Source organism: Solea solea, chromosome 4 (genome assembly GCF_958295425.1).
Source record: "Solea solea chromosome 4, fSolSol10.1, whole genome shotgun sequence".
Taxonomy (NCBI): Eukaryota; Metazoa; Chordata; class Actinopteri; order Pleuronectiformes; family Soleidae; genus Solea; species Solea solea.
The window spans coordinates 6948374-6960479 of record NC_081137.1 but is presented as its reverse complement, the minus strand read 5'-3'; the positions used below and the strand labels follow the sequence as shown (position 1 = coordinate 6960479).

At 43.6% G+C, this 12106-nt stretch overlaps 1 protein-coding gene across 1 annotated transcript; it reads left to right on the top strand.

The window, feature by feature from the left end:
• The first annotated feature begins 175 nt into the window (after positions 1-175).
• On the top strand, positions 176-7791 carry LOC131458077 (short transient receptor potential channel 2-like). Its single transcript, XM_058626781.1, has 13 exons — positions 176-389; positions 638-1330; positions 1423-1623; positions 1722-1886; positions 1985-2159; positions 2390-2590; positions 2674-2836; positions 2923-3015; positions 4006-4198; positions 4271-4398; positions 4483-4555; positions 4654-4768; positions 4912-7791. Exons 1-13 carry the CDS (start codon positions 375-377, stop codon positions 6051-6053), a joined length of 3357 nt encoding a protein of 1118 aa, XP_058482764.1. The 5' UTR covers positions 176-374; the 3' UTR covers positions 6054-7791.
• Positions 7792-12106: the final 4315 nt, after the last annotated feature.

Below are 12106 nucleotides of genomic sequence, written 5' to 3'. Positions count from 1 at the left end.
AATGGGGAGACCAGAGTTAATTCCTGTTTGAATGAAGAAACAGTGTTGGTTTGAGGCCAGTCGAGCATGAAACACTTTGAGTTTTAATTGGCCTTTGCCCCATAGGGGACTTGGAAGAGTGTTATTGAGTTTGCGGGTGCTGGTTTCATGCAGTCAGCTGGTAGCACATGATCGCAGGACACTGAAGTGCTCAGTCCTCTGTCAGGAGCTGCTTGTGAAATCTACAGATGCCTTGCACCTTTATCGCTTAAGATCAAAATAGCTGGTGGTGGGAAAAAAAACAACAAAAAAACACATTTTTCCATTTCTCTGGAGGATGTGATTGTGTTTTCCCATTAGGACCAAAGCCCACCGCTGCTGTTTTGTAATTAAAAATGGAAAACCTCACGGTAAGCAGTTATTTTATTTCTACCGAATGTTTTAAATGTACTGCTCTCCAGTTATCCTGCTTTATTTGATCGTTCTGTATTTTATTCATGGGTTGTTCTCATAATCTTAATTTTTGTAGTATTATATAACCTCTCCGACAGAATCTTTACATGTTCGATTTTATTTTGCTTTTACAGAATCCATTTTTGAGCTATCGTATTGTTTGCTGACATTTGAATTTCTCTGTCTGACGCGTACTGTCCTGCAGCCGGAACAATGGCGGGAGATAATGAGCAAGAAGATGCAGTTCCCTCCGCAGCTCATCGGAGCCATTCAGGAAGGCAAAATAGAGCTAATGAGTGGACTGCTGCAGACCGGTGATGGCATCATCCGTCAGCTGGATGAATCTGAAGACCGGCAGTGGAGGGAGGCCCTGAACCTGTCCATCCGCCTGGGCAACGAGGACGCCATCGACGCCCTCATGCAGGGGGTCAAGTTCGACTTCCGACAAATTCACGAGGCTCTGCTGGTTGCCGTGGACACCAACCAACCCAGAGTGGTGAAGCGTCTGCTGGACCGCCTCGACCAAGAGAAAGGCAACAAGATGGACGTGCACTCCTTTTCTCAGGCCATCTTTGACCACTCTATTGACAACTCCCAGTTTGCCCCCGGCGTGACGCCTCTGACCTTAGCCTGCCAGAAGGACCTGTATGAAATAGTGGCCATGCTCTCCCAGAAAGGTCACATTATCCCATGGCCACATAAGATATCCTGCACCTGCCTGGAGTGTCGAAATGGGCGGCAGTACGACTTGCTGAAGTTCTCCTTGTCTCGTATCAACACCTACCGTGGCATCGCCAGTCGAGCCTACTTGTCCGTCACCTCTGAGGACGCCATGCTCAGTGCTTTCAGTCTCAGCAGAGAGCTCCGCAAGCTCTCGCAGAAAGAGCCAGAGTTCAAGGTGCGAGGCCGTTCCTCGATGATCCAGGCTTACTGTCCACATTGGGTGTCTGTGTTGTTGCTCGACTTTGCCTGTGTTCCTCTCTCCTGCAGCCGCAGTACCTGGGCCTGGAGGAGCTCTGCCAGGAGTTTGCTGTGGAGTTGCTGGGCATGTGTCGCAACCAGAGCGAGGTGACCACCATCCTCAACAGCTGTGGAAACGACAGCCAGGACGACATGGACGAGCAGGCCTTCGAGGAGGGAATTCCCAACCTTTCGCGGCTGCGACTCGCCGTCAACTACAACCAGAAGCAGGTGACGAGATGCACAGACTCTCGTGCAGAGATGAGTAAAGATGCCACTTAATTGATCCATAATCTCTCCATAATCTCTCCATCTGTGCTTTTGTGTAGTTTGTGGCGCATCCAATCTGCCAGCAGGTACTTTCATCCATCTGGTGTGGACACCTGTCGGGCTGGAGAGGCAGCAGGACCATCTGGAAGCTGTTTGTCTCTGTAGGCATCTTTGTCACCATGCCCCTCCTCTGCCTTATCTACTGGATTGCACCAAAGTCAAAGGTCACAGTCACCAAAAAAACTAGATGTTTCTTCAATGTTCTGATGAAGTGGTACAACACTAGGGGGAGGGCTGACTTTCTTTTGTGTGTGTTTACCAGTTAGGAAAGATCCTGAGGATTCCTGTGATCAAGTTTCTTCTTCACTCTGCCTCTTATCTGTGGTTTCTCATCACATTACTCGGAGAATCCATCACGATGGAGTTGTACCGAGACAAATTTGCCTCCCGACATCAGAACATCCTTCACAGCTCTTTCCACATGGTGTGGGTGGTTGGTATGTTTGCTCTGTGTTTTAAAGGTCCCGTGTGTAACTCTCTCAGATGGTCACGCACATTTAGTTCTTTCGTATGTTGCCATGTTTCTAAAACCGTACTTCCTTGATGGTGATGAAGGTCCCTCCATTAGATGTCGCACACATTCTTACACACTGGACCTCTAAATGAAAACAAATCATCCCTGAAAGTGTGTTTTAAAAGAGGCTCGTTGCTGTGCTGTCACGTGCAGGATTCTTCTGGTATGAGTGTAAGGAAGTGTGGATCGAGGGGCTGCGGAGTTACTTCCTGGACTGGTGGAACTGCTTGGACATGATGGTGCTCAGCATGTACCTGGCGTCGTTTGCGCTGCGCGTGCTCATCGTGCTTAAGGGTTACATCCTCTGCCACGACCACACTGGCAACGCCGAGTGCGTTTACTTCACGCAGACTGGTGAGGCGCCAAAGTCCCAGCTCCGAAGTCGTTATGTTGTTCATGCTCTCCGGACTAAGTGGCCGTGTGACGTTGTCCCGCAGTGCGTAAAGACTGGCATCAGGAGGACCCTCAGCTGATTGCAGAGGTGCTGTTTGCGGTGACCAGCATGCTGAGCTTCACACGGCTGGCGTATATCCTTCCAGCCCACGAGTCGCTAGGAACCCTGCAGATCTCTATTGGGAAGATGATCGATGACATGATGAGGTACAGTCACTTTACATTGTTCCTCCTGATGCACTTCCGGTCACATGACGCACGCCCTGGACTTTTTTCCCCTCTCCTTTTTTCAGATTCATGTTTATATTGATGATCATCGGAACAGCCTTCCTCTGTGGCATCAACAACGTCTATGTGCCCTACGTCATCTCTCCACATCTGGGCAGGTAGGAGCCTGTTGATCCTTAGGGCAGCTGCAAATATTTTCCAACAGCTAGAGCAGGGATTCCCAAAGTATGGGCTGCATGGAAGTCATAAAAATAATGTTATTTTTTTATTTTTTTCCATTAAATACTCCTCAAATATTTAGGATTGCTTTTGGTTTTGTAATTGCGTAGGATTCATCGCAAACGTTTCTTTGCAGATAGTTGTTGTATGGGAACAGGTTTGTAGTTTTTATAGTGTTTTGTAGCCTGAACGTAGAAAAATGTGTAAGTTACAAACAACGTAACTACAGTAAATCTTAAGTAACCTCAACTCGTAGATATAAAGTAAACAATACATTTACCTTTTTCAAAACAAAGCTAGGTTTTTTTTGTTATTATGAAGTAAATTGAACAATTTCACATTTTAAGGATAGATGCAGAAGCCTGACTCAAATTTGTTCTGCTTTAAAGAAATAAATAACGTGCAATTTAGGGTTTTGTTGGGCTTTCACAATTGAAAATTGGCCACAGCATTCTTACATGTTCTAACCCTAACCCTAGCACGGCTTCGCTACGATTTTTAACATGTACAAATATTATTTTGTGTGTTTTTTTTTTTGTTTTTTTCTGGTTTTAGGTGGACTATTTATTGGCCTGGCAGCAATGACAACCTGGAAACGTGTCACTGTTAGGATGTATAGCAAATTGCAGAGACATATTTGAGTAATTCATGTCAAAAATATGTGCATATACAATGTTATAAGTCGGCTGATGTACAATTAACATCACAAATTGGTCACTCAGGCTCATTTCTATACAGCGTTTACTCCTTAAAACGTAAAACTGGTACACAAATTATTAATACATCAATATTGGAAATATTTTAAAGGCTTCCTTGCAGCTTTGGCTGTTGATACTCATTCATTTTTAAAAGTTCTACCTGGAAAATGCAATAATCCAGATTTCAGTGGTGTTCAAAAACTGTTTTTGAAAAACTCTGCCCTCCCGCAGGTTTAATGAGACGTTCCACTTCCTCTTCTGGACCATGTTTGGTGTGGCCAACCAGGACTACGTGGACATGCCCCAGTTTGTGTTAGCCGAGTTCGTGGGACGCATCCTGTACGGCATCTTCACGCTCGTCATCGTCATCGTGCTGCTCAACATGCTCATCGCTATGATCACCAACTCCTTCCAGAAAATCGAGGTAAAGAGATGTGTGTTGTGTGTCACATGCATGAGATAAAGGCTGCTGAACATCTCGACACGTGTATTTCAGGATGACGCAGATGTTGAGTGGAAATTCGCTCGGTCAAAGCTGTACCTCAGTTACTTCAGAGAGGGCCTCACCATGCCTGTGCCCTTCAACATCATCCCCTCGCCCAAAGCTTTCTTTTACGTCATGAGGTGAGCTTCTCACACGTCAAAACACTTCTAACCTGCAAAGACAAATGCTTTTTATTTATTGTTTTATTTTAAATTATGCCCCAGGGGAATCTTCAGGCGAATCTGCTGCTGCTGCGCATTAAATTCCGAGGAGAAATATCCACCTTTAGCCTCGATGGTGAGTCTGTGTTTCACCGAAATCTGTACATCTGCAGTCAGATAATGATGCGTTTGCTCATTCAAACCCTGTGCTGCATTGTGTGCTCATGTCACAAGCATGATAAAGGAGGTGAGGACGCCCAGTTACCTTACCGGCAGCAGGTCATCCGGGCTCTGGTGCAGCGCTACATTGAGTCAGCTCGCAGGGAGTTTGAGGAGACCAAGAGGAAAGGTAACAGTGACTCTGGTGCTCGTGGGTTCAATTTAAATTAAAGATAAAAAGAATCATGGACTTGGCAGATGATTAAAAATGATATATTATCAGTTACTGGTGTCTGAATGCAGTATTGTGACTGGACTATTCTTTTCCCTCAGACATTGGAAATCGCATCACTGAGCTGAGCAAAGCCGTCAGCAGGATGCACAACGATATGAAAGTGATCCAGCAGTGTCTGGTGGACGACGAACACATGGGCAATGATGCGTTGAGAATGGATGGCTCCTCCATACTGGGGAAATACATCATTGGTGCCAAGAACAACTTCAGAGGCTTTCACAGCAGTCATGAGGACAAGAACGCATCACTTCACGTGACAGTGCACCAGGAAGAGGTGGATAAAGGTGAAGCTGACTCGCATACAAAACAGGAGGCAGGTACACAGGAGAACCCGGCAAGTACACAGGAGAACCCGGCAAGTACACAGGAGAATCCGGAAAGTACACAGGAGAATCCGGCAAGTACACAGGAGAATCTGGCAAGTACACAGGAGAATCCGGAAAGTACACAGGAGAATCCGGCAAGTACACAGGAGAATCTGGCAAGTACACAGGAGAATCCGGCAAGTACACAGGAGAATCCGGAAAGTACACAGGAGAATCCGGCAAGTACACAGGAGAATCCGGCAAGTACACAGCAGAATCCGGCAAGTACACAGCAGAATCCGGCGGGTACATGTGAAGCAGAGGAGACAAAGAAGTTAACAGACTGTGATGTGGTGAATATGGAGGAAGGCAGAGCTAAAGCAGAGACAGGAGAAGAGAAACAGACTGAGAAAAAAGCGGAATTGAAGGTTGAAGCAGAAAATAAAGGAGATAAAGTTAAAGAGGAGGGAGCAGCGGGAGCAAGTGTCAGTAATGAAAAGGTGAAAGGTGAGGCTTCACAGGATGAGAAGGAGAAAGTTGGTCAAGTACAGAAACAGTCAGGAACCACAAAGCAGGTGGCGAAAGCTACGGAGCGAGCTGACGACGTCCAGCTCAACAACGAAAAGACAAACGCGAAGCGATTGGAGAACAAGTTCAAAGACATAGAGCTGCAAGAAAAGAAAGCCGAGCCCAAGTGGATGAAGGGAAGAAAGCATGAGCGTGACGCGGCAAACACGCGTGGCGACGCTGAGATTAACAAGAAATCCGGCAACAAGATAATTCCCTCGCCAACGGGCAGCAGCAGCTCCCAGGACACAGGATTTGGTTCCCAAGAGGGGGAGGGATCGATTGATGGCACACGAGTGAGACCGTGACCTCTGCCACGTGCATTTTAAAAGGTCAAACTTAGGCTCTTTTGGTCACCGTGTCCAATATTTGAGAAGAGAGTTTTTTTTTTTTTTGTTGGTCATGTGCGACTTTAGACGGCTTCAATCTGTTAGTGATGGAGCTAAAGATTCAAAGCTACATATGTCAACAGCTATAGACCAAATTGTAGACTACATTTGAAGTCCTTGCCAAGGTACCTTGAAAAATACATGACCGCAAATAAAATGCCATTTACTGCCTTCATTTTAGGGACAGTTGACAGGTTTAGAAAAACAATATTGAAGTAAAAGGTCCTCATTTGGGGAACATAGTGTAGCTCAGCACATTCACCACCAGTAAAATGTTATTATTTGTTTTTTTCTCCAGTTTAATAACTAACATTTCCCCTCAGAAAAAGTCTTTTTCTGTCTAATTTCACGAGGAAACTGAAGCAGAAAAGCCTCCAAACTAGAAGTGTTTTTCATGACGTCAAATTGAACCTGGATTTTGAAAAACCAAAATTACCTGGGGGGGGGGGAAACTTTCCCTTACACCAAACTTTCCCCCGAAAGAGTCAACAGTTACAGTAGCTGCTCATTCACCACATGCAGTCTTACTCTGGGTTTGTTTTCACTGAAATTAGCCGTGTCCAATTTCCGTTTGGCAGTAAACGTGGGCTTTCTGCAGGAATGAAATACTTTACAGTCACATGTCTGTGTCCGTGTGTGGGAGAATGAGGTCATCTGTCGCACAAGTTCATTTTCTTTTCAGTGCACCGACACCTGGAGCCACAGTGTGACAGCGCAGGTCTCAGCTTGCGTTCCACCCACTGCTCCCACGAGGTCGCACGCATGAACTCACCACTTCATTAATTAATCGTCTGCAGCCTCTCGGCGCCCAAAGGCGCTCACTGCAACACCGAGACAGCTCGGCTGGAAAAACACCTCACTCTTTGTTACACAATCACTTCACTAGTGTCATCACTCTTTACACTTTTCTTTTTAAATGTCATGAGACTGTTGGATTTTTTTTTGTTTCTTCAATAGTTAAAAAAGTGTAACGCGACTCACTTGCACAAATCATTTCATGTCACACAGGTGGTTTTCTGTCACCAGACAATAACCACCTGTGTTACAGCAGCTGTTTGCACGACGTCCCTAAAGACTCCATCTTATTTCCGAGAAAACAAGAGACACACATCAGCGTACGGACACTTACTCATTCTTATCTGGCATAAATCATCTCTGTGAATTGAATTAAACCTAAACTAAATGCCAATCCAATGTGTTTTTTAGTTTGCTTTTTAAATGCTGTTTCATTTTCTTTTTGTGTAATTATCAAATCTTCATTTAATTGTAATTTTTTAATTATACGTACACCCAAGGACACTTATAATAAAATAGCAAAAGTAAAAGTAAAAAAAAACAAGTTTGGATTTCAACAGTCAATGTTTTCAATTCCTATTCCTGCTTTCATGTCTTAGTTGTATATATTAGGAAATAGAAATTGTGGGTAAGATTGATTTATTGAAACTTTCAGGACAAATAAACCGTGTGTCACTGTTACCCTACCATCCATCACTCTTTCACCTGTCATTTCATCACCTCACACGGACGATGTTAACAGCACTTGTCAACAGAGCCTCTGTTTAATGTGTTCACGTCATTTTTACATTGTTAACAGGTGAAAACTGTGGACGAGTCAAAGTGGCAACATTCAATCAATAAATACACCATTAAATAATGACTCAAATGTGTCTCACATTCATTCACATTGGAATTAAATACATACATGTATTATTATTAAATGTGACATTCATTCATTAAAATACTCAATTCATTTAATGTAAAAACCCCAAAGAATTACTTAAATACTATTAAATGAACACAGGGGTTAGGTAAATTTCCACACTGCTTTAGTTAAACATTCACTTTGTGTAAGATTCAAACCCCTGACCAGAGGAACTCCGGTCTTTCATTTAAACACATGAGCTATATGTCCTTGTATGGCTTTTTTAGGTTTATTAGGTTAATTGGTCACTCTACAGTGACCAAGTGACCTGGTCAATCAGGCTGAGGTCGGTGAAGTCATGGGTAATCTACTCTTGAAAGACTTCTAAAGGTGTGAGAGGGAATGTGTTGAATGGTTGTTTGTCTCTAAAAATTATTTTTCAGATGATTTTGGACGACATACTATACTATGAGCTTTTGTCTGTCTGTTTAAACTTCACACTGGTGGCCAAAATAAAAAAAAGAAGAAGTAGATCAGCTGATTAAAGTGATTCTAATGTTTGAAAGACTCTGAGAATGTTTAAAACTCAAGAACACTGAGAAATTCACCCACTGATCATCAGCAGAAATAGCTCAGTCTGTCAGAAGATGACTTGTGTTTCAGAGGTTGTGAGTTCAACTCTTGCAATCAACTGAACTTCCTCCAACTTTAGAACTTCAGACCTACATAAGAATTTAAAAATACCAGCAACATGTTATTCTGCAGGTCAGTAAGAATAGCTCGTGCTGGAACACTAAGACTTGTACCTCAAAGGTTATGAGTTCGAGTCTTATGGTCTAACTGTTTGAGTGCGACGTTCAAAGTAAACAGTCAAAAGCTCTAAGAGAACATGAAGAAGAGAAGTTGCAGGTAGCTCAGTGGACAAGAATGCTGCTTTGAAGTCCAGAGGTCATAGGTTCACTTCTTGTGAGGACCAGGATGTTTTTAAAGGTCAACATCCAAAGTGAAGATTGAAAGGGGACCGAAAGCCCTAATTGTAGTAGGATTTGGTGGTGCAGTGGTTTTGTTCACAACCAGAGGAATGTGTGAGTTACAAGGTGACCGGTTCGATTCCACAGCCTTGCAGGTTCCATTCCGCAGCCTTGCAGGGGTGGGGCAGGTTGCAAGAGGTGAGGTTGGAGCAGGAGCAAGGCAGGTAGTAAGGTGAGGAGAGGAGGGGCGGTTGGGGCAGGGGCAGGGCAGGACAGGGCAGGTGGTGAGGTGAGGTGGAGAAGGAGAAGGGCAGGGAGTGAGAGGAGAGGAGAAGAGAGGGGCAGGGTGGTGAGGAGAGGAGAGGTGAAAGGGGGCAGGGCAGGTAGTGAGGAGAGGAGGGGCAGCGAGTGGAAGGGGTCAAAGGTCAAATACTTTATATTACACTGTGCAGCAAAAGGTAACCACATTAAGACACTTAGGTGGTGGTGGCCTTCGGCCACCACCACCAACTGTCTTAATGTGGATTTAAGACAGTTGTCCTGGGGGTGGGGGCCTTCGGCCCCCACCACGCAGTCAACTGTTTTGCTTGCTGGACTCTACGGGTGTGGCCTTGACACTCCGACACCCTGCGCGACTCAGCCAGATGCAAGGTGACACATGCTGACCACGGGGTGGTACGACGCACTCGGGGGGTACGACGCACTCGGGGTTGGTCACCTGGTGTGCCGTGTGGTTGTGTCAGTCAGCAAGAGGTTAGGTTCTGTTCCAGTGAACAACTGCAGGGTTGGGAAGTGAACCTGCCACCTCACTGTTGAGACACAACCTTTGTGGTTTGGAACAAAGCCTCCACGCCACTAAAGCCGCCTTCGTCTGAGATTGCTGTCTGCTTATAATCTTGAGTTTGGATGTAGACCTTCAAAAGCACCTGCTCGTCACAAGAACTGAACCTATGACTTCAGGACTTCAAAGCAGCGTTCTTGTCCACTGAGCTACCTGCTCTTCACAGTTCCTCAGTTTCTCTTAGAGCATTTGACTGTTTACTTTGAACACTGAACTCAAACACTTGAGTTGATCATAAGAGTTGAACCAACAACCTCAGACATACAAGTCCAGTTCTTCCAGCAGGAGCTACTCTTACTGAGTTGCAGAAGTCATCTCTGTCTCAGTCTCAGTCTCTGACACATGATCATGTGACATACTACACTATGACTTTTTATTGACAGTTTATATTTGGACGTTTTTGACACAAACATAATCCTGTGCTGCTACATGTAAATAATTGTTTATCTATTTTAAACAAATTCAACTCAACTCACTAAGTGCTTATACTGTGATATAGTGAAATAACATTAAGAAAAGAAAAGTAAGTGTTGAACAAATTCACTTTTATGTCCAAGTGTGAAATGCACTCCATTCTCTACAGTAACAGTCTGATGACAGTAAACAACTGTGACTTTTTACACACAACCTTTGAGATGAATCATCTATGTTTATACTTTTAAGATAAGAACTACAAGTGGATCCTTTCAGCAGCTTGATGAAGGGGAAACGTTCGTCCAGCAGGTGGCAGCATTTCAATGAGAACATGAACATTGATTCATTTCAGATGGAGCTGCTCCTGCACAAAGCCACACTCATGTGAAGGCCATGGTATACTTTCCGTGACTTGGTACATTCCACTGTTCCCCTCTGTGTCGATATATTTTAAATGTTCCACTTTGTGTTTATCAGTCGGAGCTTCTTCTTCCACATGGAGACAGAAGCAGGACGAGGACAGTGGAGACAAACATGTGGTCACTGCTGCCTAAATGGTCCACACATTTCTTAGATGTTCTGTTGACGCTCTGTTCACACCTGCTGTTAACATCCGCGTGATCCGATCACAGGGGTTCAGATTACACCTGCTAATGCTAATGTGACGTCACTGCTCCACCTTTCATTTCATTTCTCTTCACATACAAATGATGTTGTTTTCTGATGGTTACAGAAAGACAAAGAATCCAGGAAATGTTAATGTTATTATTTTCTCCATTAATCGAGTATTTGTTTGAATGTTGATTTGTTTGAAAAATGTTGATCAGTGTTTCTCAAACCTGGAAATGATGATTCTCAAATGTCTTTTTTTTTATCCACAAACCAAAAAATATTCAGTTTTAATTAGTTCTTCGTTATAATAATAATAATAATAATAATAATAATAAGCCCATATATCAGAGTGCAGTCATTAGTCATATCGGCAGACCTCACACATATCCCATAAAACTTTTCAAAGCCAATATCTGCCCATAACGATAATATCGTGCATCCCGACACATTTCCATGTCAGGTGTAAACTAACAACAAACTATTGTTTTTTAAAGAATTAAATCAAGCTTTCTGATTCTACAGCTTCTTAAATGGCAACATTTTATGCTTTCTTTGCATGGTGGATTTGAACCAGCCACAGCCAGACTGGCACAACCTTGCGGTTGCCAACAAATCCAACACACCACAAACCCTTTTGACAGTTGGAAGAAGCTTTTGGTGGTTTTCAGTCTTCACTGTGGCTGTGGAACCTTAAACCTTCAAATATAAAGGAATTGAACCGTCAACATCAGGACTAAAAGGCAGCTCTCTAACCAGCAGAGCTAACTGTCCTCACTCTTCCTCAGACTTATTCACTCTCTGTGAATCTCTTAAACGCTGGACGTCTTTCAATAACAGATGACCCAAAAACACCAAAAACGTCACACTGATGAAGTATTTAAGAATGTCTGTGCGGGATGCTGGGCTACATGGTTGGTGTAGTGGTAAGTGCTCTTGCCTTTGAAACAACTAGTGTAGATTGTAGTAGTGGGGGTTGGGGCTAAACTGTGCCCCCCTGGCTCCCCACACAGATAACAACAGGGGGTTTTGCCATTTTATTCCACATTTTTTCCCAAAGAAAATGCAAAAAAAGCCATAAAAACACAAAAAAATTGACAGGGGTTCACTCTCTGGACTGTTGACCACACAGTCAGGGTACCCGTGTCCAGTAACTGATGCTTAAAAATGATCAGCATATGAATTAGACTTCCGTGTGATTAATGTGTGCACATGATTTTTCCATTGTTAACAAGTGAAAACTATGGAGGAATGAAAGTGGCAGAATTCAGTCAATAAATACACCATTAAATAATGACTAAAATATGTCATTCATTCAAATCGGAATGAAATACATAAATGTCTTATTAAATGTGTCACCAATCAGCCTCAAATCAATTCATGATGCACTGCAACACAGGACCATGAAATCATTCATTAAATAGTCAAGTCATTTTATTTACATCAAATGAATTGGTATTTTAATGAATGAGTGTCACATTTAATAAGACATGTA

Bases quoted from the DNA above. Each gene is read 5' to 3' on its own strand.
- LOC131458077 (XM_058626781.1), top strand. The intron at 3,016-4,005 runs GTAGGAGCCTGT...GCCCTCCCGCAG, and splicing joins ATCTCTCCACATCTGGGCAG to GTTTAATGAGACGTTCCACT. The intron at 4,769-4,911 runs GTAACAGTGACT...CTTTTCCCTCAG, and splicing joins TGAGGAGACCAAGAGGAAAG to ACATTGGAAATCGCATCACT.